This window comes from Pogona vitticeps, chromosome 4 (genome assembly GCF_051106095.1).
Source record: "Pogona vitticeps strain Pit_001003342236 chromosome 4, PviZW2.1, whole genome shotgun sequence".
Classification (NCBI taxonomy): Eukaryota; Metazoa; Chordata; class Lepidosauria; order Squamata; family Agamidae; genus Pogona; species Pogona vitticeps.
Window position 1 is genome coordinate 126,604,651 of NC_135786.1, and position 26,055 is coordinate 126,630,705.

Here is a 26,055-nt window from a genome sequence, read left to right on the forward strand (position 1 = left end):
ACAACAAGAAGAGAACCACCAAAAAAGAGAGGGGAGGAGAAAGAAGTTGGCAGGAAAGAGCCTATAAAAGAGAGAGAAACCTCAAAAGGGGAAATAGTGGGAGCGGGAGAAGCAGAGAGCCAGAGCCGTCCAAAGGTCCTTCCTCCATGGTGGGAATGGATTTGGCTAGAAAATTCTTGGACCCAAAAATGGAAAAGGCTGATGATTCCTAGAGAGGATTCTGAAATGAAACAAAAATGGAATTTGGAGAATCAGTTGGATACCACAACCCCAGGCTATAAGCTCTCTGGGAAGGACAGGGAGGGGTGTGTTGGAGGTGGGGTGGCCATCTATGTCAAAGAAGGGGTAGAATTCTGCAGAATGGAGATGGATGGCAGGTCTGCCTCTATCACAGAATCACTGTGGGTTAAACTACCAGGCTGAGGAGCCATGTGATTGTGTGTGTGTGTGTGTGTGTGTGTGTGTGTGTGTGTGTGTGTGTGTATGCGTGCGTGCGTGCGTGCGTGCGTGCGTGCGTGCGTGCGTGCGTGCTAGTGTGCTATCGTCCTTGAGATCAAAAACTTGAGGGGGAACTTAAAATGAGGAGAAAAATCAGGGAAGTGTTCAAGAGGGACAGAATTGTAATCATGGGGGACTTCAATTATCCTCACATCGAATAGGTCAATGCGTGATTGGGTCAAGAAAGAGAATTCGGGTTTCGTGACATGCTAAAATGACTGTGCCTTGGGGCAACTTGTCACGGAGCCCACCAGAGGACAGGTGACTCTGGATTTAATATTGTGTGGTACTCAAGAACTGGTTAGGGACGTGAATGTCACATCATGAGCTGCTAGGGAATAGTGACCATGCTTCAGTCTCTTGCATGTTGGGGGCAGAGTGTCAAGCAAATCTGACAGAAAAAAACTTGATTTCCGAAGGGCAGACTTCCCTCAGATGAAGAAACTAGCTGCTTATAAAGGGTTGGGGACTTGGTATAAGATTTATTGGGGTTATAGATCAATTATATTCAGATAATATTTCAGAAGTAATAGTTAATGATGGTTTAACAGAGTGGATTTTTCTAGGCCAAGGTACAAGACAAGGTTGTCTACTTTCACCAATATTGTTTTGTATGATTATAGAACTGTTAGTTAATGCCATAAGAAATGAATTAATTAAAGGATTAGGTAAAAATGATACAAGTAAGATTAATTTATTTGCTGATTGTAGCGAACCACCCTGCCCTCACCTGCCCATCACCGCAGAACATTTACACAGCAGCCATAGAGTGAACGGGAGGCAGAGCCAGGGGGGAGGGAGGAGGATAAAAAGACTAGTGGATGAAGTCTGAGAGAGGAGAGACTGTGTGTAGCTTAAAAGTGGATGAAAAGTGAGTTAGACTAGAGAACTGTAAGAGGGTAGATTGAAGCAGAGGGTTAAAAGAGCTTTGAAGCAATACCCTGATTCAAATATGAGTGATTTGTAAACTGTAATTTACCCCAGGAGTATTTATTAATTATTAACTTCCCTGGTTAAATAAAAGACTTATGTTTTGATAGTACACGTGTCTCAATATTTAATTTATATTAAAGCAGTAATATCTGGTGGCAGTGAAGAAGAAAGAATAGCGAGAACCTAATGAAGGCCTGGGGGGAAAGGGACTTCAGAGGAGATTGCAACACTGATGATTCTTCATTATTAATTATTATTTATTGTTGTTGTTGTTGTTGTTGTTGTTGTTGTTGTTGCTGCTGCTGTTGCTGTTGCTGTTATTGTTATTGTTATTGTTATTGTTGTTATTAATTGTATTTATACCCTGCCTATCTAGTCATTTCGACCAGTCTAGGCGGCTTATATAACAAGTTCAAGAAAAATTTATAACAATTAATTAATTAAATGATTCTGCAATGGGAAAAATACAAAATTAAATCAAATAAAGAGGGGGGGGAAGGAAAGAGGACAGGTATTAACTGGAAGGGAAGGCCTGCCTATACATCCACATTTTTAGTTGGTTCTTAAAAGTACCCAGCGAGGGTGCAGCGCAAATCTCCGGAGGTAGGATATTCCAGAGGCGAGTTCTTTCCTTCCAGGCCTCCCTCGGCGTCAGGTTCCTCCGCCTCACCTCCTGGCTCACGCGGGTGACATGGGTATAGCTAGTTGGGAGTAAGCGTTCCGCCAAGTATTGAGATCCTAAACCATTTAGGCCTTTATATGTAAGCATTAACACTTTGAAGTCAATGCGGAAACGGATGGGCAGCCAGTGCAGCATGGCCAGAGTAGGAGAGATATGTTGGTATTTTCTCATTCCAGTAAGGAGTCTGGCTGCTGCATTCTGCACCACTTGAAGTTTCGGCATCAGCTTCAAAGGAAGCCCCACGTAGAGCGTGTTACAGTAGTCTAATCTAGAAATTACGAGCGCATGTACTAAGGTAGTGAGCGCCCCCGTGTCTAGGTAAGGTCGCAACCGGGCAATCCGCCAAAGATGGAAAAAGGCGGTGCGGACTACTGACGCCACTTGCATTTCCATGATAAGCATCGGGTCCAGGTGTACCCCCAAGCTGTGGACCCCACTCTTCGCAGCCAGGGCCACCCCCCCAAACATGAGGGAGTTTCCCAAGCCACCATCCACAGGGTCACCCACCCTCAGAACTTCCGTCTTGTCCGGGTTCAGCTTCAGCCCGTTCTCCTGCATCCATTTCTGTACGGCCCCCAGGCAGCGCTGGAGGGACAGGACGGCATCACCTGCAGTTGGTGAAAAGGAAGTGTAGAGCTGGGTGTCAGCATATTGATGACACGATGCTCCACACCCCCTGATGACCCCACCCAGCGGCCTCATATAGATGTTAAACAACATTGGGGAAATGATCGACCCCTGTGGAACCCCATAATTGAGACTCCACAGGGCCTAAATACTCTCCCCAAGCTGAACTCTCTGGGGGTGGTTTTCCAAGAAGGAACGGAACCAGGCCAGAGCCAAGCCACCGATGCCCAACTCAGAGAGCCTCCCCAGGAGGATACCATGGTCGACGGTATCGAAGGCTGCCAAGATGTTGAGGAGGACCAACAAAGATATGTTACCGCTGTCGGCCTCCCTCAACAAGTCATAGTACAGGGCGACCAATACCGTCTCTGTACCATGGCATGGACTGAAGCCCGACTGAAAAGGATCCAGGACATCTGTTTCATCCAGATGTGCCTGAAGCTGGTCAGCCACCACCCTCTCAACCACTTTGCTCATGAAAGAAATATTGGCGACGGACCTATAATTGCCAATTTCGTCCGCCACCAAATTAGGTTTCTTTCTTATAGGCCTAATGAGTGTCTCCTTGAGGGCAGAGGGAAACCTGCCCTCAAGGAAAGACCCATTTATTATTGCAGTGGCCCATTCTGTTGTTATCGGCCTGGCTGCTTTGATTAGCCAGGCCGGGCAATGGTCCAAGGAGGAGGTGGTGGCTTGACAGCGGTCAAGCACTCTGGCCACAGAATCAGGCGTGACAGGCTGAACGGAGTCAAGGGTTACCGGGCAAGACAGAGTGCTGGACATATCTGATCGACTCACTGTGTTCAAAAAAGGAGAGAGGTCCCGTCGAATTGCCTCCACTTTAGATTTTTAAAAGGCTGCAAACTGGTCAGGTGAAAAACTAGGGGGAGGCCTATCATCCAGACCAGTTCCGGATAGGTCGCGCACTATACGGAATAACTCCGCCTGCTGGTTGGACGCTTCACTTATCCGGTTAGCGAAGTAAGACAAGCAGCCTTTACCTTAGACAGGTAAAGGTTAGTTGCGACCCTGACAGCTATCCTATTATAATACGTCAGGTTCTTCCTCCATCTACGCTCTAGCCTTCTCCTATGTCGCTTCAGTGCTCGAAGCTCCTGGTTAAACCAGGGTGCTGGACGAGCTCTACGACAGAGAGGGCGTTTAGGCACGATCGTGTCTATAGCCCTGGTTGTGAAGGTGGACCAGCTATCAACCAGAGCGTTGACAGGAGCGCTAGCCAGGTCCGCCGTGACCCCTCTCATGATGTCCTGGAATCCAGCCAGATCCAGTAGCCTTCGAGGGCGGACCATAGAAATAGGTCCCTGCTCCCTGCGAGGGGGGAGAGCCACTGTGAGGTTACATTTTATTAGGTGGTGATCTGACCATGACAAGGGGACTGACATGAGTTCCGTCACCACCAGATCACACTCGCTCCAATTGGAGGGAAAGACCAGGTCCAGTGTGTGACCACCCACGTGGGTGGGGCCGTTGACATGTTGGGACATGTTCAAGGAAGCCATGGTCTCCAAGAACTCAAGAGCTGACCCAGATGGCTCTGCCCCCGCATGCACGTTGAAATCACCCAAGACCAAAAGCCTCGGGGATCCCAATAGTGCCGCGGAGACAAAGTCAGTCAACTCCAGAAGGGAAGTGGCTGGATCACGGGAAGCGTGGTAACCCAGCAAAATCCCAATACCATCCCTGGCCCCAATTGACACGTGGAGTGCCTCTAGACCCGGCTTTACCACCGAGGAGCCCCTAGTAACCTCCAAGCTGGATTTATAAACAATGGCTACTCCTCCCCCCCGCCCCTCCAGTCTATCCTGGTGCTGGACAGCATAACCGGGCAGACAGACAAGAGCCAGGGGAGAACCCCCCCTCCCCGCTGATCCACATCTCGGTTATTAACAATTAAAAACCCATTAGAAAATATGGATAAAATTAAAACTCACTTTTCCCAGCAATACTGTTATAAGCCAGGAGGTGAGAGTAAGGTCATTCTCACCGGAGTGCCGCTTTCCTGCCCAGGGCAGAGAAAGAAGTTCAAACCATGCCTATTTCCCCTCCCAGAAAGACAGGACCGCCAGAATAAGACCCTGGGAAGGTACAATAGAAGAGGATTTTCAAAGACTAACGGTCAGAGAGACCAGGAAGATTGGGCGGGAAAGGAACGGAAGCCGAGGGTGGAAGTGTAGGCAGGACTAGTGGATATAAAATGGGAGGAGGGGGAATTACCATCAGATTGGGAATGGATCCGGATGCAAGATCCATGGACTGGAAAGTGAAAGAAACTCTGGACCCTGAAAGAAGAGGCTGACTATCAGAGGAGGGAGATAACCCCCAAACCATATTGGGTTGAGAAGGAGACAAGGGAGTGGAGAAGGAAATTAAGGAAAGAGAGTTGAGAGGCAAAGAAGGGAAACAACAGAATGGAGAGTGAGGGAATTCCAGATGAGGGGATACCCGGAGGACCCTGGCAGACGTATGACACTACCCGGAACCCCACCTGGTTGGACAACCAGGATGAGGACACCGCCCCCTTATTGGAAGGGGAGACTGGACAGGTATTGTGATGTAGCAGGCCACTCTGATGTCACCCCCAACTCAGGCCTCTCAGAATGCCCACCACATCACTTCACACTCGCTGCCACCAATTGTAATGACTATTTAAGAAGGACAAAGGTTTCCTTCAAAACAAAACAGGTTTATTGAAATAACAAAATAAAATATGAAAATCACAAGTAGCTAATCACAATGTCAATCACTGTTTCCTATTTAATCAATCACAGACTTCCCTCACTGACCACTTAGGCACACAGGCCTCTAAACAAGCTCTTTCTCTCTCACACACTCCTGATCTCAACTCCCACACACCCTTCACACCCCTTTTTCTTCCAGCTCCTCCCTCTTCAGCCCCACCCTCCATCACCCCATTGGCTGATGATTCACTCCCCAGCTGTGACGGACAGGTGAGGACAGGGCTGCCTGTTACAGTATTAAGCCATAACCTGTCTTTGGACTGGCCTGGACCGTGGAACACCGGAGGGGGAAATCCCTTCAAGGATGATGAGTGGAAGCCTCTTTCTGACCAGTTGTTGGTAGGAGAGAAATGTTGGAATACTGTTGGTGACACCGTTTTTCTGTTAAATACTGCAATAAACATTACCCCTGTTTCGAAACCCCACAAGTCTGGTGATTTATTTGGAGAAAAACAGGAGCCTGGACCTGAACCCTCACAACTGTATTTTCTCCTCAGTTCTGTATTCTCATTTTATGTGCAAGGCAGGATAGCTTCAATTGACTCATTTTTGTTCTAATGGGAGTTCAGACTTGAGTTGATTGAGCACCCACTTATTCGCCTTTCTGGTGGTCTGTGGTATCTGTAAAACCTACTTCCAACAACACATTTCAAATGAGTTGATTCCCCACTCCACCCAGTCTTTCTTCACTGTCCATCTTTTACATAGTGTGGATGATTTGAACCTTGGTTTCAAGAGACAATTTTTGCTAACTCCCAGCCTCCTTCCCTTTTTTAATTTCAAAAGATGAGGGGACATATTTTGGAAAATTGCAGGCAACATGTTAGTAGAGCAAGAGTTTGGAAATTTACAGATAGTTTTTTAGTCTGCATTCTGCACAGTAGAGTGGGCAAGCACGGCAACATTAGTTTGCCCCAGAGCTTAGAGCGTGTGTATGTTTCTCTGTTGTATATGTTGCACTCGTGCATTTTGAATACAGAAGCACAATATCCCACATTCATAAACTGGGTGATGTTTGGGAGGGTTGACTGGCCACCCTTTTGGGAACTCTGGCTTTTCCTTGATTGTTTGATATAACACAGTCCCTCTGAACTCACTGGACCTTCACATTTCCTTTGCCAGAGAACATATTCGAGTTTTCTTCCTGTTTTTGTCTGCTTATCAGATCTCACCTACACAGGTACACTTGTCTCAAATGTTGCTGCCGCATGCCAGATACAAACTAAACAATGGTCGTTTTGAATCCCTGACACAAGAAGACATCAACTGGGTCGGAAAATAAGGTTTTCATTGCCCATGTATGAATACACAGCAGTACACGCAAAAAACACCACTTTGAATAATGCAGGCAGCCCTAAAACAGCCCCAGCGGCGGCTGTGGCATTTTATAATCCGGGCTGGCAAGGGACCGGCGGAGGCAGACAGAAGGGGGCGCTCGGGCAGACAGCCTAAACCCGCTGCTTCCTTCTCCTCCTCGCGCGTAAACTTGCTTTTTTCCATGTACTGTACAGTGGATCCCATTCACTCGTTCCCAGTTGATACTTTAAAAATGGCGGCAAGAGAGAGAGGCGGGGCCAACCAGGGAATCTGCCCGCTAGCGGTCTCTGCCGGTCAGTTAAAAATAAAAAGGAAAAAAAAAAACTACAATTCCCAAAACTGGAAAGGGCCGTTCCTAAGGCGAAGCGTCCCGAGGTGCCCAGACGTGGAAGGCAGGCGCCCGGCCTCGCTTCCCCCCCCCCCCCCCCGCGCGGCTCATGGACTACTAGGCGCCCCCGGGAGAGAAGATGTCGGGCCCGGCGCTGGAGGCAGGGCTCGGGAAGGGGAACCCGGCCGGGGGGCCGCGCGCCCGGAGGAAGTTCCTCACCGCCGAGGAGGCGGAATTGTTTGAACTGGCGCAGGCGGCGGGCACCGGCCTCGATCCCGAAGTGTTCAAGTGAGTGAGCGAAGGAGGGGAGGGGAGGGGGGTTGCGGGCGGGGCCTTCGGCAGCCCGCCGCCGCCGCCGCCGCCGCCGCTCGGGGTTAGGGGAGAAGGGCGGCCTTCAGTGGAGGGCAAGGCGGGCGTTGCCCCCTTTCTTTTCCCTTCCTTCCTGACCCCGCGCGAGTCTCCGGCTTGCACCGAGGGTAGCGCGCGAGGCCCAAAGCACCGACTCACCCCGTTGAGTCCTCCTGGGACACAGCCTGGACCTGCTGAGGGCTCCGAATTCACATTTTCATCCTATGACTCAGTTGAGCCAGAATTACTCTCGTTACACCCCGGCACTTTTATTGTTTGGCGTATTGATTTTTTTTTTTAAAGCAAAAACTGATAGAAAACAGCGTGAATGGCTTCTGTTCTGTTCCAGTTCAAACCATTAACTCAGTACCTTAACTGCTGCATCCTTGTTAGCTGTGATGTAGTCGATCTTCCTGAGCATGGTCGTCTCATATATTTAGATCTTTGGCCTGCGTCTTGCCTACAGCCCTTGAATCTGGGTCACAGAAGTCTGCGGTGGATATATTAAAAGAACTTTACAGTTATAACTAAAGCAAAACAGAAACAACTGGATCTGTGCAGGAGTTAGCAGCTGATGTCCCCCCCCCCCATGGGACAATTTGTGAAATGCTGGGGTAGGTGTCAGTTTAGTTGAAGTGGGAACCTGGTGTTAACTTCACCTGCTTCTCATGAGTAGAAAATAAACTGGACTGCATTGGAAAATTGTGTAAACCTCTCTGTCAACATTAGCCCCTCCGCCTAACTTGTATTATGGCCAGAATTACTTTGTAGGGTAATGCTAAATCACTGTTAAGCTACAGACACATGCATACAAACTGGAGTTAATAAATGGCTGATGTATTGTAAGCCATTCTTAGCCCCAGTTTGCAATATGGAGATAGTAAAGAAAGGATGAAGATGTATTTTATAAATAAGTTTTTAAAAATAAATAAAATCACATTCTTACATCAATCAAAGAGTGAATGTAAAGAATAATGATTTTTGTTTTTTCTCTTTTTTGACTGGGAGACTTTGCTTCTCAGTTAAATCTACAATAAAGGCTCAGATTTCTTTATTGTTTCGTATAGATAGCTGTCATTTTTCAACTGATAGCAAGAAACTGTGCCTAAGGTTCTTGTCCAATGTTTCTGCATGGACAGATATGTAATCATATGCTAATCACACGTGATCAGGCTTATAGCTAACGCACCTTGTCAGTTCAATGCAGCAACTTCAACAGTTAGAACTTTGTGTGTGTAATACTCAACAGGGGCCTAAACAATACATTAAAAATAACAAAATAATAATAATCTACTTCCAGGCAGTGGGTATTGGAATTGGATTCTTAACAAATATGTGCTCTTCTAGGATCCTGCTGGATCTTCTCCGCATGAATGTGGCACCTTTAGCCATCTTTCAGATGCTCCGCTCCATGTGTGCTGGACAGAGACTCAGTTCTGAAGCCACTTCTGAATCAGCACGAGGTCAGTGGTACCCCATGTGTCAAAAAAGAATGTATCAAATCCTGCTATTATTCAGGGAGTAATTGGAGCCAGGGGAACTAAAGTACCTCTGAGCATCTAGTGTGTTCTAATGTTTCTGCTGACAATTTCCGTATCTGCAGGGAAGGGGATGTTTAGTAGCAAAGTGTAGTTGGATCATCACTGTTTCAGATGTTAAAATCAGACTTCCAATTCTGGGATTGAAAAGTGAATCTATGTAAATCTGGGCATTGTGTTTGGATTTTTTTAAAAAAAATGTTTATTTAAACTGGTGTTAGAATTTATAAAATATTTATTCTGATTTATTCTTTAATTTCAGATTATATTTGGAGTAGAGCATAATCTATATTCTCTTCATGCAGATAACCCATCAGAAAATTATCTTTCTGAATATGCCTCATTATATGTGTCTATTTACTTCATTTTAGTTGGCAATTCCTAGGCTGCGCATAATACCTTATTGTGACAGACACCACCAATGTTTGCCCTCTGTGAGCCTCAGCCTATCACAGCCCTTGGAATACTGTGGGAGGAGGTTAAAGAATGTGAAGTGTATAGAGAAAAATGAATTGTTTAGAGTTCGGGGGAGTGAGATAAAGGAGTAGTGTGAGGCAAAGGAAAAGGGAACCGTTGGGAGACTTCAGGTAGAGGTTAAAAGAGACATAATTGTAACATAAACTGAATGTCTGTCAGACAACCAATTTAGCATTGTTTAGTTTTGGTCGAGCCTAGAAGATCAAGTTTGACTATTTCTGTATTTTAATCACTACTTGAGTCTGATCACGTTAACTATTGGATTCCATCCATGTGCTGAGTGAGCATAGAAGACACATAACCTCCTTCTTTGCTGGCATTCTCTTATTTAATTTAGCAGCCCCTGAGTATGATCTGGAGAAGAGAGCTTCACGCAAACAAAAAGTAGATCCAAAGGGATGTGTGGTCATAGATTTTTGTATTAGTAACAACATGCAAAGCTGTCTTTTACTAAATTAGATCACTGGCCAATCTAGTTCTGAGCCATCTAGGCTGTTGGCAGTGGTTTACTATGGTTTCAAAAGGGACCTCTCTCAGCCCTACCTGGTGACACTAGGAGTTGAGTCTTGGACCTTCAGTATTTTTCATTCTTAGAAACCTTTATTGGCATTATATGGTACAAGGGAGCACATAGCACAGTTACATTCCAGTTCCAGGTAAAGGGAGGGGCAGGCAAGGGGTTGTAGTAGGTTAGGTTCAGGAAATGAATGAATGAATGAATGACCTTCAGTATGAACAGCAGGAGTGCTGCCATGGAACTATTACAGGGATAATGCAATTGTAGGGATAATACAGTTGAACAATTTTGTCTTATTTTCAGGCTAACCCAAACCAATCTGTCTGCAAAGTAAGCTTGTCAGATTTTAGTCAGATTTGCTTCTATACATAATGTTTAATGTTGTAATTGTAGTCTAAAAATGCCTGCCAGATCATCCATATGTGTCTGTTTTGAGACAGCATTTGGAAAAACAAGGGATTATTTGTATGAAGGAAAAAGACCAAAAATTACTCTCCATGTGTACTGTTGTTCTGGAACCTATTGTCCTGTTACAGAAGAAACATGTCTTGTGCCACATCTGCAGGTAGAAAAGAGCACATTTGGTAGGCAGCTTTTGTCACAGCATCATATACCCTTAGCTAAGACCCTTCAGAGCAATTATGTCAATGCTCATGTTTGGCACTGCATGTAATCTGATCAAAACACAGTTTCTGGTTTATAGTCTCATTGAATAGAAGCATAGGAAGAAGAAAGGTTGATAAAATGGGGTGTGGATCGCTACATAGATGAGAATCAAGTAACAGAAGACCAGACTGCCGTTTGTCATAGAAATTCTGGACTCTAGGAGGGGCTAATCTGCCATTAGGAATACAAGGCTGGAGATAAGAATTCAGGAACAACAAGAAGAAAGCAGAGAGATCCAACAGGAGACAAGCTTTTAAGAACAGACAAATCTGTAGTACAACAGGCCATGCGCTCTTTCTTTTCAGTTGCTCTCTTCAGCTGTAAACATTCATGGCTTGACTCTGTTGTATGCTAATTCTTTTGGCATTCACTGGCATCAGCGGAACCATGCAGTCATTTGCCTGTACTGGATTTATCCTTCATTTGGACTTGCTTTCTTTCCCCTTTAATCTATTATAATGAATGCACTAAACTGGGTGTGCAGAAAGTTGTCTGTCATTCTTCTAATCCCACTGCTATAGCCTCTACCTCCATTTTTTTAAGCGGAAAAAACCATAATGGAGATCAATCTCTTTTTTGATGTCTTTTTCTCATTTTCTCTTTCTGATATAGGTACATAGCAAAAATTAAAATCATTTGAATAGTTTGCTAAGAAAATAATAAATTGGTACTGTAGTATTCTTCTATATTCATATGTATTTATATCATTTTGATTTATGGCTGGAATATTTACAGTTGCTAACGTCTTGAGGATGTTTAACAGTATTAAATAAATATTGATAAGGTTCTCTGAAAGATCACTTCTTGAAAAACGACACCCTAAAATTTTATAATTAGCAAGCCAGTTTATAATTAGTAAATCAGTTGTATAATTAGCAAATCAGCATTTTTCATCCTTCCTCCAGATTCCAACAATAGGCATAGTATCGGTTCATTTATCAATAACTGGCATTCTCTGTACTAGAGATGGGCACAAACTATGAATTCAGCTAGGGGTGGTTTCTTGAAGGGTCCTTTAAGATAAGGTAAAGAAATTTTTTAAATTTTTTTAAGTGATACAATGCTCCAGCAATAGTCTATATAGAGGGTTTTTTTTATAAAACACTTCCCTTTCCCTGTGCCAAGCAAGGGAAGTGATTAATTTGTCAATATCCTGAAGTCAGTAGTTTATTAAGCAACTGCAAAATATTTGCAAATTCAAACTGGAGGGCTTGCTTTCAATCAGTTCCAGCAATGATATGTGCTGCAACTGAGCCAAACCAAAGTGATCCTACCCACATCAAAAAGTAGAAGCCCCTTGACAGGGACCAGAAAAGTGTGGGCAAGAACACAGAATAGCTGGCCCTCAAGAAGGAGATGTTAACAGCTTGAATGTAAGAAAAGTCTTGTGAATAAGGAGATAGGAAATAGTGAAACTTTATTTCTTTAGGTGAGGACAGTGTGTGATAGCCAGTGATAAAGACAGATACTGCCTACCCTTACATCAAGACTGCCCCCACTGGGCATCCATGGAGAAGAGGCACAAGACAGGTGATCCTCCAGAAGATTCTTCTAACACAATCCATGAATCAGTCACAACATGAGTAGACCAGAACTTTCCAGGCCTCTGACAAAGAGATGGGTTCTCACAGAAAAGCAGTTGTAACCGCTCTCATAATTAGGAGACTGGTCAACGTGACCTTGGCTAATCAAAGATAAACAGATGCACTTCTCATTAGTATGCTTCTGCCAGGCTGTCAGATGCTGGTTAGTTGAATACTGTATTCAGAGCTAGGCCTCAGAATCAAGTTGGTTTTGAATTTCCCCACAGCAACAATGTTGTCATTCAGTATCAGAAATGTTAGTGTTGTGTTCTGCCTGCCACAACTCTTCTGTGGAATTATTTCCATCGCATGTTATTTGCAAAACACTTGCTAACTGGAATGTAAATTCTTTTTAATTTATTCCAAGAAAGCAATCTTCTATAAAGGTGGAAAAGCTGTTCATATTTCTCTTTCTTATGATAGTTTGATTGTAGCTCCTAATCTGTAAGTATTCATAACATGGTTAATGTATACTGAGGTGTATCTGTATTAACTGGGCGCAGAATGTTATGAAAGGGCCAGGATGCAATTGTAGTGGGAGACATAAGTGGAAATTCAGGAGTAAGTCATGACCTGAGTATGCCCTCAGTAGAGATTTTCAGTCCTGAGATGGTCTTTGATTATGCAGAAAAGTGCTCCTGCAGTTCAGAGTTGATTCCATTTTCATTTAGAAAATTTCTGACTGACCATCTTTATAAGGAAAAAACTTAGAGGGAAGTTTGGAATAAAGAACTATGAGAGATGTACTTAACCTTTTCTCTCCACCAATCTTTTCTCTAATGAGCAGTGTTGTCATGAATTTATTCTTTCTTCACAACTGCTAACATGCTTGATTAACATCTTCACTGAGCTAAAAAAATTCAAGAGCTTTTTTTTTGTTATTGATTTCCAATAGAGACCCATTGATGTAACTTTACATGTGCACTGATGGGATCTGAACTGCATTTGACATTTCACTGCCTCTTAATTCAGCTTGGAGAGTTCCTTTCTTGGAGCTTTTTGCAATCCACTTGCGTTTTCATTATGCGTAATTGTTTTATGTCCTCTACAAACTTGGCTGTTTTTCAGCTCATTCTGACACCAAATAATTCACAGTGTGCAGTAACTATATCTACTCCATGCCCTTCAAATACAGGCTCATAATGTAGACATTTGTAGACTATAGTGTACACTCATTGCAGTGGAAAAACAACAAAAATCGAGGAATAAGGTGAGATGATTAACCAGGAAGAGTCTATTAATCTCATATAGGACAAGGCTAGAAGAGGGAATGACAGAACACCACTTGTTGTCTCCTATAGTTTCCAACTAAAACCATTCCAGAATAACTTCTAACTTTATTGTTATTACAACTATAGGTCAGCCGTATCAGGTATAGAAAACTAAAACACAATGACAGGTCTTACATTATATACAAGCTATATGAAACAGACTAAAATTCCATTTATTTCAGAATATAATTCATGATCTACAGCTGTCCTGCATAGTGTAATTTCCTTCTCACAAGCCTTCAGTGGCAGTCCATACTCATATGCAGTCCATACTCACATTCCAGAAAATCATCTACATCTGCTTCATTAACTACGCAAAAGTTAAGTCATGTCCAATTCTTCGTGACCCCATGGACCAGAGCACACCAAGCCCTCCTGTCTTCCACTGCCTACCGGAATTGGGTCAAATTCATATTCGTAGCTTCAATGACACTGTCCAACCATCTTGTCCTCTGTCGCCTCCTTCTCCTCTTCCCTTCACGCTTTCTCAACATCAGGGTCTTTTCGAGGGAGTCTTCTCTTCTCATGAATTACATTACTCATTAGCTAAAAAGTTTTCCAGAGCAGCTTACAAATATCAGCAGGAAGATAGTCCTTTTAGGTTACAATTTAAAAATGCATGGCACACAAGAAAATAGGATGGGGAGGAGATGGAAATATTAGAATATTGATAGATTAGATACTTTCTAGTCCTCTAGTAAGGAGGACAGTTATATTCACAAGTATTTTGCCATGATGTCAACTAGTTTTACACTTGAATTTTTGGTTTCACACTATCCAGGCCCACGTGAGTCCATACTTTGGCACTGGCATTAAATAGGAATATCTGTTCTTTTATTTAACCATTTAAAACTTCTCATTGGTCAGGAGTAATGGTGTGACAGTATGTGTTGCTGAATTCTTAGCAGTGGTATGAATAGGCTCATTAGATGGACAAAGGATGGGAGCAAGTGAAAATCCCACTTCTGTGGTCATTGTCCACCAGAAAGGCCACTGTTAACAGCTGTTAATGACCCATGACAATGGGTGAAGAAGGACTACAGAAGTGGGATTTTCACTCCCACCCACCCCCGTCCTTTGTCCATCTAAGGAGCCTATTCAGACCAGGGGAAGTGAAACCAAAGTGGAGGGTCTCCTACCAACTCTCCTCAGACTGAAGAAGCTACTTGGATGAGTAGTGAAACATTACAATTTAATAAGAAAGAAGTCCAGTTTTCATGACTCATTTTTCAGATAACCTCACGTGGATGACTGAGAATCTTCACAGATATATTACCCTAGTCTACGGTTTTTGCATTATGAAGAAGCAGTTCTTGATCAGCGCTGACAGACACTGAAACTGAATAACCCTGTAAACTGTTCTTGGTTACAGCACAAAACAGTGATTCTTTGCAGAGATGGAACAATGTGGTGCAGCAGACTTCCAATTGATCTTGATGGCATAGGGAGTTGTGTACAGAGTTAATCAAGTCCATATTCTACAGGATAAGGCTAAGAATTTTCATATGAATTTTTTGTGAAATTCTTTTATGTGAAACACAAGGCAGTAAGTTCACTTTTTCGTAGGACATGAAGAATATTACAATTGTCCTGAACAATGGTTGAAATAAATGCTTGGCTGTGTTGTATATTGAGCTATCATGAGTGAGAACTTATAAAACAGGAGAGAGCTAACAAAACGTTGTCCAGTGAGATGGCTATGGTTGTATTATCCATGGCACAAAGAAGTTTACCTTTGGGCTATGCCTAGTTTAGGCATGGGGCTACAGCAAAGATTACCATAAAAGTGCCAGATCTTTCTTTGGCCTTATTCTGTGGAATGTGTTCTATCTTTTCTCTCACCTGTTTAACCCTTTGCAAGTAGGATTAGACTGGAGTTGCCAGGTCATCAGCTTCTAATTCCTTGAGATTCCAGGGCCAAAACCTGAAACCAGGGAAAGATTCTTGTGTACATGTCTGTGTGAGAGTGAAACAGTGTGAATTTTCTGCCATACATTTTAAATCCAATGGACACAACATGCATAAAAATACATTTATGCTGAGCTGGTGCACTCACTCCATTTGGCAATGGGGAGGGGATGGGTTTCCTGTTATTAAAGCAGCGTGGATTTGATTTCAATCAAGTTTATTTAAATCGTAGTTTAAATAAAATAAATTGGATTTTTAGACAATTTAAATCAATTTGATTTTTAAAAATAATTGATTTTTATCCGCCCAGTATTAAAGTCACCACACATAATAAAATCAAATGTTCTCCTCTTCCAGAATTACTTATCCTGAATCTTTTCATTTTGGTGGGAGACCTAATTAAGCACAGCAATTACAGATTTCAGCCCCAGGGTCTGACAATCCTAGATCACACTGATTTAAGTTATTGAGTATGACACTATTGTTTAATAACTTAAGGGCTTTTCATACAAAATCCATATATAGTGTTATACATTTACAAAAATCAAGCAGCATTATAAAAGTTATTGAAGAAAGAAAGAGATCAAAATAGACTTGTTAAGTAGCCCTTCTTTATGGTCTCCGTGAATCACACATGTGGCTTATTTCAGACATGCACAAAACTCCTCAGAATGTTCTAGAGCTTAAAAAGTCAGGTATTTGATCAGCCTCTCCCACTGCACATGTCCATGTGCCCAATGACCATCCCTCTGTTCCCTTTTTGCTGCTGCTGAGGAAGTTTCTGGGAACGTTACCAAAGCCTCATGTTCAAAAAAAGAGAGAGACCTCTCTTTTTCATAATTTCGTTGTATTCTTATCATACATTGTTCATTTCCCTTCATGATTCTTCCTTAAAACAACAGAATTAGTTTTTTTGTTTCTCTTCAGATTTCTTCTGGCTGGAGGTTCTCTCTCTTTCCTTGTTGACACTTTTCCTTCCAGGCCCTATTTGTCAAACTTTTCAACTTGTTAATTTTCTGTTGTAAAACTTTCTCTTCTTTGTCTGTGAAGATTTCCTGCCTTTTATGGCCCCACAGACTCCTTCAAGAAGTGTGTTTCATCTAGAAGTAAAATGCCCCTCACCTATGGACACTCAAACTACTTGTTAAGTGAGGAACATCAGATGCAATCTTGCCAGCCTTGTCAAAAATTCACCAAGGTTGCACTTAAAGATCACCAGTCTCACTTAAAGATATCTCTTCAGTAACTTGGCTCATTCTCCCAAGGCTCTTTTGGGCCCCATATATGGAACCTGCACACATCGAGCCTGCCGTTACATCCTCTCAAAGAGCAAGAAGCACCACAATAATCCCCGTTCATTAATATACTGTCAGTTTTGACAGAGTCCTTTGCTCCAAGGTCCATGACTTCGACATTAAAAAGATCATCCCCTGCTGTTTTGAGAAAGAGGACTAAGCCTAAGCTTATTTATTGAGATTCTGCTCCCACTAAGAAAACCAAACAAGGTTAAAGATTCCGACAAGCAATCCAAAGATCCCTAAAGACTATTGTGAAGAGCCTCAGGCTTTCCAAGACACCCATGCCATTCATACTGAGACCGACCTTGTCTGTCTTGGTTCAGCCTCAGAGGAGGAGACAGGACAACCTCAAACCAATTACTGTATCTAGCTTTTAGCCAGTCTCCAGAATGGAGCTAATCACTCCAGCACTCACTACAGGAACTATCTGCCTTACAAGACTGTTCTCACCAGGATCAGCCTTGTCTTTAGAAACACTCATGTTCGCATGACTCCTCTTCCCGTTCAGTTTCTGCAGTCTGGAAAAGGTGCCCTGGTAAGAGTTCATGTAAAACTCAACATAGGAATATGTAGGAATATCCTTTGGAATCTTTGAGGCTTTCCATACTCTGGAACTGATTGTTACTTTCCGCCATCATTCATCATTATCCTGCGTTGTACAAAAGAAAGCAGATTGGCTCATTTGTGGGGACACCTTAGTTCTCTTTCATGCCTTACTGGTTTGGAGGCCCCACTTCAAAATCACCTATGGCCAGGAACAAGTGTCTAGATCTCCAAGATATGGAACTGGAGATTCCTTCCCATCTATTACAGAGGGAGAACAGCTGGAATCAAGACATCCTACTCTGAGCCATAGAACGTGGAATCTAGGAAGCACTCTTCCTGACACTGTGGTGTTCAACACCTCCAACTCATTCTCCTTGTTAAAACTGACAAGGATACCAGTTATAGACAGTCACCTGTTGTAACACATGAAGCAGTATTGACAGTATTCATAAAAAATACTGGTGAGGATTGTTGAATTGATTAGTTCAATTTTGGATACTAGCTGAAAGCTATGTGTTGCAACACATAAAACAGTATTGATGGTATTCATAAAAAGAGCTGTGACTTACTTAAGAAATGTCTTTTGTCTGATGAAGTGGACTTGTCCATAAAAGCTCACATTAAAAAATATAAAAGTTATTCAAAGTGCCACCACTTTTTATAATCTTTATTTGTATTTTGTTTTCATCTATAATGCTTGCCTAGGAGGCAGCCTTCCATTCTGAAGGTTTCTCCACCTCCAAGCCCTCAGTTAGAAATGACGGCTCAACAACAGCAACATCATCATTCTGAAATTCTGAGTCCATCACCAAAGTGTGTCACACATAACTGTTTGACACCGACGCCGTTTCAATATCAATCTGTGCTGTTGGTGTGAAAGTCAAAGAGCAGAAGTACAAGGAAGATGCTTAGCACTTCACCTTCCTCTTCTTCTGAGTTGGACCAATACAATGAGTCAGTAGTGCAGTAGACCACACAAGTCTACCAGAACTTTTCCTCATGCTGAGACATACGGTCCTTCTAAAATGACTCAAATGAAAAAAATTCTGGGAAAGATTGTCTTACTGCCCTTTCTTCAGAATACCAAAAACATTCAGCCTCATTTAGATGTTCTGTGGAAAAACATCACTGAAGATTCTCAACCTCTGGTTCTGGCACTGAATCATCCCTGTGTGAACTAGTTACTATACCAGAGTCTGACATGGCAGCAACAGCACCATCACCTTCTGATGACTTTCATCTCTATTCTGAGGATGAATAAGGATGCCCCCACTCCAGTTTTCATCAACATGCTGCCATTTCTCCTAGATCTTACTAAGAAAGTGTGGAACAAGTTGTCCAGTTCACAACCCACTTCTAGATGCATCAAAAATCTATAGAATTTATTATATGTATGATTCCTATCTCCTCAAACATCCACAGCCAAATTCTATTATAGTTCAAGCTGCACAAACTAGAACAAGGGGACATCAAAGCACTACACTCCAAAACAGAGAGGGACATAAAATGATCCATTGGGCAGAAGAATTTATTCTGCCATATACCAAGTCATCCAGATTGCTAACTATCATGGGAGCTTACCAGATTCAGTCTTTTCTACATAGCCTGCCTGATGAGGAGAAAACACTAGCTTATAAATGTCATCAGAAGATCATATTTCTTGCAGCCCAATAGATGAGATCGGTATGCTATGCCACCAGTTGTGCCACTAAAAACTTACCTGCTGTAGTTATGCTAAGGAGATACACCTGGCTCCGTTCTGCAGGCCTTTCTAATAAACACAAGAACAAGGATTTAAGACCTCCCTTTTGGTGGGGAAGGTCTTTTAAATTAGAACATGGATGATACTATTGACAGTATTCATAAAAAGAGGGCTAATGCCAAGAGAATGGGATTTTATCCTCAGTACCAGCATCAACGGTACCCATCTGGAGAAGACCTGTTTACTTACTCCACATCTAGAACACTTTCGGACTGGCAGAAATCTTTGTTCCTCTTCAACTCACTACTGTTCTCAGTATAAGTATAAACAACCTAATGTGGCTAAATGGCAGGACAAGAAGTCCAAGCAGTATTTTATGGTCCTGGAAAAGAATGGTGGCCTGAAACCTGTCCTCAATTTGCAAGATGTAGAGATGTCTCAGAAACTACTAGGGTTGATGGCCTCAACAATGTTGGTCATTCCTCGTGCACAATTATAGAGGCAATCCCTGCAAGCTGGGTTTTTGCATCCTTTGATGTTCTAATGGAGAGCATTTCCTGATATCTCCTTACCTAAAATAGTTTGTGTTCCATCTCAATCAGTCCATTGTGCTCCCTACCTTTTTCCTATCACCCTCCTCAGAGAGAGAACTTTAAACCCTTTGGATGTTCACTGAGACTTGGCTTTCTATACTTAAAGGACTTTGCACATACGGAAAACCAACAAACTATTTGTGAGTTACCAAATGTCACATATGGGAATTCAAATAGCCAGTTATCCAAGTGGCTTATCAGTACAATCAAACTCTGTTAGCAGCTTGTAAAGAAAACAGTCCCTGTGTTCCTGAAAGATAATTTGACTAGCGCTGTTGTTTCTCCTTTCTTAAAGGAGTCCAGATCACAGATACCTGTGGGGCTGCAACCTAGTCTACATTTTCTACATTCATTAAACATTACATATTGGCTAAGATGGAGGCTTTGTTGGGTAGTGGTGTAACATCCCACCAGCTGGTAAGCAAGCCTGTTAGTTGCCTTGTGTGTCATTCACAAGGACCACAAAGGAGGAAGACTGGTCACTTACTGTAACTGTAGTTCTTTGAGTGCTCATCTGTGAATTCACACATGCCACATCCGTCTTCCCCTCAGTTTGCCATGCCACTAATCTGCCTTACATGCAGCGGCAGGCTGGGGTAACAGGGATGGCTGTTGGCCGCCTGGACACGGGCACTGGGAGGGGCTGATCGACCGTCTGACTGTTTAAGCTCTGGAGCATTCTGAGGAGTTTTGCACGGGCATGGAAACAACCCATATGTGTGAATTCATGAATGACCACTCCAAGAACTATAGTTACAGGTAAGTAACTTGCAGAAGAGGTAGCCATGTTAGTCTGTTCAGGCATTATAGGTAAAAACAAAATACTGTAAAAATAAAAATGAACAAATAAAAAAGACCAAAATAGTGGCACTTTTTAATTTGTTTTTATTTTTATTTTGTTTTCACCTATAAGGTAAGTAAGCTGCCCTTCTAATACAACCCTTGTTTTCTCCAAAATTCTTCACACCGATTAAAACGCAGTTTTGTACTACAGATACAAATATTTGAGTTTAGAATTTCCCCAGCAAGTATGGGTAGTCTAAAAGGATAGAAGGTAACTATAATGGCAACTTACAGAGAAACATTCAATTTATGTAACTGTAACCATTTGTTGAGATACTTGATCATTCACAAATCTGTTTCTGTGTCTATTTGTTGTTTTTCTAATTTCTTTCTGTGTCTCTCTTTGAATTAGAGCCCCCAATTGTCTCTGCCAAGACCAGTAAAATCCCTGCACCACTTTCACTTTCCTCTGTCCTTCGAGCTCCACGAATAAGAGTCACTAAGGCTGTGGTCTACAGTCCTGCTGCAGCTTGCGCGCCTCTCTCTCAAGGTCCCCCTGGCTCTTTCCAGTTTTCTTGCTGCCTGTTCTCTCCTTTTGCAGGTTGTGTGTGTTAGTAATCTACTGGGTTTTAGCAAAGTCATCTGTGATAATAAAGAGTCTCCTTTTAAAAAGTGGTTTGTGTGCTTCCAAATCTAAATACGTTCATTTGGAAAGAAGTACTATTGATTTCAAAAGAACTTGTTTCCAATTAAACGTCCTTGGTGCTTTAACTTTGAATTCTTACAATTTGAAAACTGTGAAAAGGGTGCTCTTATTATAATAACTTGACATGGGTTTTAACAATAAATAAATCAGGGAATATTCAGGACTACTGATGCACAGTAAGGATGGCCCATGTTCTGAGCAGTGGGAAGACCACACCTTGAAATGGTGGGATGAAGCACCACCTCCCGACATGGCTCATGAGCTGCCAGTGGTACCACAGCTGAATTAAGAGGCTGATGAAACCTATATATTTTCTTTAACACAAATCTTTTCCAGCAAAAGTGATTATTACAGATTTCTCTGTGGCTTCTGAAAAGTTGCCTGATCAAAATTTAGCAGTAAAATTGCACATTGCTCTTGCCATCTTAGGCACTACAGTTGCATCCATGCAGCAGTGTGTCCCCATGAGGAAATGGCATGCATTGCTCATTTGGACTATGCTGCTCATACCAGTGCTTCCAATGTAATAAAGGACAGTGTTACTCTATCTGGAAGTCTCCTGTTGCATTTTAAGGCTCCTGTTAAAGAGTCCACTTCACCCAGTATATTAGTTTGCGACTTGCTATACTACATATTGTATTTTTGGGAAACTTCAGGCTGATTTTTTTGGTTGAAATGTTGGTGTGGAGTTTCTTTTCTGTCATTAAAATGCTGAGGCTGCATAACCTGTTTGATTCAAAATACAGTGCTTTCCTTCAGAATTCTAGTTTTTGGGCTAAAACATTCTGTCTGTTCTTTTTGATATGTTAATTCAATGTTTGGACAGAGCCTACATGAAAACCTTTGTATAAATACTCCAGTTTAAACTTGACTGTGAAGTTGTTTGCCTTTTTTTAAACCCTCAAGGATTAGTTTGGTCTGTTCAAATGTCACAAGAAAAAGAGATTTCTTTTGTCAACCCAATGTTTTCCTAGTCTTTCACTGTTTCTCTGGTGATTTAAATATACAGTGGACCCTCTACTTAAGGAATTAATCCATATTGGAATGGTGGGTGCAAGTCTAAAAGTCTGTAAGTCGAATCTCCATTGACCTACAATGCACTGAAAACCGATTAATCCCATAACCAGTGGTTTTTATTCTATTTTTATTCCATTTTGGTTTTTTTCTGGTCTGTAAGTCGATTCTCTGGCTGCAAGTCGAATCTAAATTTTGCAGCCAGAGAAGTCTGTAACTCGAGCCGTCTGTAAGTCGAGCCGTCTGTAAGTCGAGGGTCCACTGTAGCTCAAAGGAGTTTGCTATGCAGAAAGTAACAGAGCAGCTGGGAGTTGGATAGCAGAAACCCAGCAGCATCTCCTAGCATAAGAGGATGCATCCTTTGGAGTGGCAGGTCATGTCTAGGCTAGTCTAGACTATCATCTGACATGAAAGAAGACTGATGGAAGTGGTCTACCCCATAATGATTGTGCATGGAGAAAATTCTGTGTTTGCCTTTGAATATAAAGTAAAAGCTTCTTGCAGTTCCCACTGCACTCACATGAAAAATGTATCCAAAAGGTATCATATGCATTTACAGAAGAGAATAGTGATGAAATACTTGGGATTCTGTCTGTGAATGACCAGCTTCTTTCTTGGTGGGTCATGAAGAGAATGAGGAATAAAGAAGCTTGGAGAACCAAAGATGACAATTTTTTTCCAGTCTGTTACACATAATAGTCGGAATGGTTTTAAACAAATTTACCAAATAGCATAATAGAATAAAAATTCCAAGCCCATGTTAACATACATTGCAGAGTAGATGAACTGCTTTCATCTTGCAGAGTAAATAAAGTGCTTTCATATCAAGTGTGTGACAGCAGAAATGCCTAAAAAACTGGACTTGTGGGTGAGGGGGGCAGGGGTAGAGATGTGTGCTTAATAAGGAAAAAAAATCATTTGCTCTTGTTTTCTCCACTTACTGGTGGTAGTGGCCCCACTATAGCCAGCAGCAACAGGAGAGGATCTTTTGTTAACATTAAGATATAAATGTCTACAGCAAGGGGGGGGGGGGGAGAGAGAGCAGGGTACAGCCTTCTGGATGTTGTTAGACTGCAACTCCCAGCAGCTCTAGCCAGTGGTGAGGAATGCTTGGAGTTGCAGTCAGGAACATTTGGAAGGTTGCACTTTGACTACAAGTGGCCTTTCATAGTTGCACTCATCAGTGGCAGCCTCATTTTAAACCAGATAATTGGAAAATATCAGACATGTATTTTGCATATTATCAATTTCTGTGAGTGCCATTTTGGAATATTAGGTTGGTACATTACTTTAAATGCCCAATAAGGTCCCTGTAAGTCAGTTCCAACTGAAACCACATAATAACATTACCTTAAGCACATAGTTTGCATAAAATTTAGTACTGATGCCTTAAATTTTCAGAGTTGTTTCTAGAAGGGAAGAACAGAGAGCTACATATTTTCATCCTGAAGCAAAATATTTTATTACTGTACTTTGATGCTAATTGCATAGTGGGAGAGACTCTTTCCTAAAATTGGCACAAATGGAAAGGAACTTGCACATGACACAATGGTTTATAGTCCCACTTAACTGATTGGAAAGCACATTTAAGTCTATGAATCAAGCTTTAGTTAGTTAATTATTGGCTGAAATGAATTAAATCCTTAATTGCTTTAGATAGTTTATTCTGAGTGAGAGCAACAGAGGAAAGTGCAGCTGTGTCTGCTTCAAAGAGAAATACAGGTACAGCCCCTGTTGTGTGATATGCATTGTATGTTGCTATCAATGGCAGTACAATTATTGCACCTTTCAATTCTTGCATCTATACAGAGAAGCAAAATGACAAAATGCAAAGTGGTTTGTCCGTTATCTCAGAAATGCAAGACATGTGTTGTATAGGTACAATATTTATGTATTCCTCCTATATTTAGGAGGAAAGAGTAAAGGGAAAAAAGATAAAAGAAGCTATGCTGGGTTTGTGCATCCTGTCAATTGCAAGGAATATTTAAGAGATGATGTTCAGGGAGGAAGATTGGTTAGTTATGCTTTCAAAGTATTTACTGTGTATGCTAAGGGGGCAGAGGAAAACATTCTTGTGTTAGTGACTAAAATCCTGTTAGCAATCACTGTGTGTAACTGCTCCATTGGCAGAGTGCCCCATAATTGCTCCAGCAATCTCCTACTTGCAGTTACACAAGCCAGGGATCACCCAGTTAAAAATAGCAGGTTGTACATATGCATGAGGGGGTGATGACACTGTTTCTGCAATTCACATAAAAAGACAATTGCATACATGGAAAAAGCAAACAGGATTTTAGCCAACATTGATTAATTAAGAAACTGCTTTTATTTATGTTAAATTAAGCTATTACAGTATTTGAGCCTGGCTTAATAGGTTGTTCTGAATATTGATTAAACGGCTGCACCTAATCATGCCTGAAGCTTGCTGCTTTGCATTCCCTAGATAAGTCTATTTGACAGCAACTCTAGCAGTTGGTGTCTTGGTCTTAATAAAGCTCTGAACTTAGTATCTGTTTTTCTCCAGGGAGAACCAAAACCATTGCTGCGACGACTGGAACCCAGCCTGTATCAGATCATAGTAACCGGGAAGGATCTATTCAACGAGTACCTCGGCAACCAAGTGCCAGCAGGCTGCAGAAAACTGGGAAGAGTGCATAGCTGTGTTTGAAGGGATGTGTGGTTCCAGGTTTGCTGTGAAATTGTACAGTGGCAAATATAACTAGTCAAGAATAGTAATATTGCAAAATGTCATATACAGCTTATTTCAGAAAACCATTTTACGTAAATGAAGTGGAAGTTGCTTGCTATGTAATACTAATAAAAATCCAAGTGAACCTATCCTGGTTATTTTGATTCCTTAATTTAAGATATCTGGTTATAATCCTAGGATATATTTTGCCACTGCGATTCAATTGATCAAGTTCAGCATTTAAACTGAAAACATAGCATTTTATATTGAGCTGCCACGTCCACCACGTGGCTGGAGTCTCTTGTGTATGACACCTGTTGTGAACAAACAAACCAGGCAAGAGGAGGCAGCTTCGCACATTCTCTTCCCTGCCCTCTGTAGCAAATGGCTATCTTACAAAAAATGGAACAAAAAAAGATGCATAAACATTGGCAAAAGAAATATCAACAGAAAACAAGAAGTGAAAAAAGGATCTAATGTGCTGTTATTAAGATCAAGAACATATTGAAACCACTGTTTTTTTTAACTTGGATGGCAGTAATGTGCAGTTAGGTAGTAGGTGGTGTAGTTTCCCAGTTGCACCAGTATATTCACAGTGGCAAAATCAAAGAGCAATTCTGAAAGATATCTCAGAATGCTACATTAAAGTGGCAAGTGTGACTCAGTATGTGAAGTTATGCACAGTGGGGCAAAAAAAAATCCCATTCCATGCCGGTGTGCCTAAACTGTCAGGAAGGTGGCGTGGGAGAGCTCCATGAAAAAGTTGTCCCAATGTGTAGTAGCTGTGAGAAAGGCAAATTTGACATTAGGGACTGTTAAGAAAGCAACTGAGAATAAAGGTTGCCGATATTCCATCTATAATCTGCACGCGCATGGTTGCTATATTTTGTTGAGCTGAAGTGGTTTAGTAAAGGAGAATTAGAATGATCAGACAGCAGCAGCAACTTTCTTATGAGGAATAGGTTTAGCAGATTTTTAGTTTACAAAAAAAATGTGGGATCTAGGATACGAATATAATCGCAGTTTAGAAAATTAGACGTGGTGGGGAGGTAGCAGGTAGTTTTCTATTTCAAAATGCCAGAGTTCAGTCAAAGATGCCAAGTGATAGGTGACTAAAACAGGACATGCCTCCTGTAGCTCACACTTGAAACTGTGGAATCTGTTGCCACCGGATTTGATGGTTGAAATAATGGAGGATAAGATAATCAGTTGCTACTAGTCAGTGATGGGTATATACTGCCCTCGGTGTCCGCATGCCTCTGAACACTAGTT

General features: G+C 42.0%; 1 protein-coding gene and 1 long non-coding RNA gene across 3 annotated transcripts in view; one reads left to right on the forward strand and one right to left on the reverse strand.

Annotated features, from left to right (window-relative positions):
• Positions 1-7,985, reverse strand: part of LOC110089843 (uncharacterized) — a 34,812-nt gene extending 26,827 nt beyond the window's left edge. The window contains exon 1 of the long non-coding RNA XR_012086636.2: positions 7,863-7,985. This is a non-coding gene — a long non-coding RNA (uncharacterized LOC110089843). The remainder of the gene's footprint in view (positions 1-7,862) is intronic.
• LOC110089844 (mitotic-spindle organizing protein 2A) lies at positions 7,161-24,932 on the forward strand. Of its 2 annotated transcripts, none has more exons than XM_072998292.2 (4): positions 7,161-7,432; positions 8,840-8,955; positions 20,787-20,975; positions 24,619-24,932. In XM_072998292.2, exons 1-4 carry the CDS (start codon positions 7,284-7,286, stop codon positions 24,750-24,752), a joined length of 588 nt encoding a protein of 195 aa, XP_072854393.2. In that variant the 5' UTR covers positions 7,161-7,283; the 3' UTR covers positions 24,753-24,932. The 2 variants fall into 2 exon arrangements, with proteins under 2 accessions (XP_072854393.2, XP_072854394.2); XM_072998293.2 differs by having other exon boundaries at positions 7,163-7,432; positions 20,787-20,924.
• The last annotated feature ends 1,123 nt before the right edge of the window (positions 24,933-26,055 follow it).

What these genes read in the sequence shown, in the direction of transcription:
- LOC110089844 (XM_072998292.2), top strand. Translation starts at nt 7,284, where the DNA reads ATGTCGGGCCCGGCGCTGGAGGCAGGGCTCGGGAAGGGGAACCCGGCC. An exon ending in CTCGATCCCGAAGTGTTCAA is followed by an intron (nt 7,433 to 8,839) that starts GTGAGTGAGCGA and finishes GTGCTCTTCTAG; the next exon opens with GATCCTGCTGGATCTTCTCC. An exon ending in CCTGTTCTCTCCTTTTGCAG is followed by an intron (nt 20,976 to 24,618) that starts GTTGTGTGTGTT and finishes GTTTTTCTCCAG; the next exon opens with GGAGAACCAAAACCATTGCT.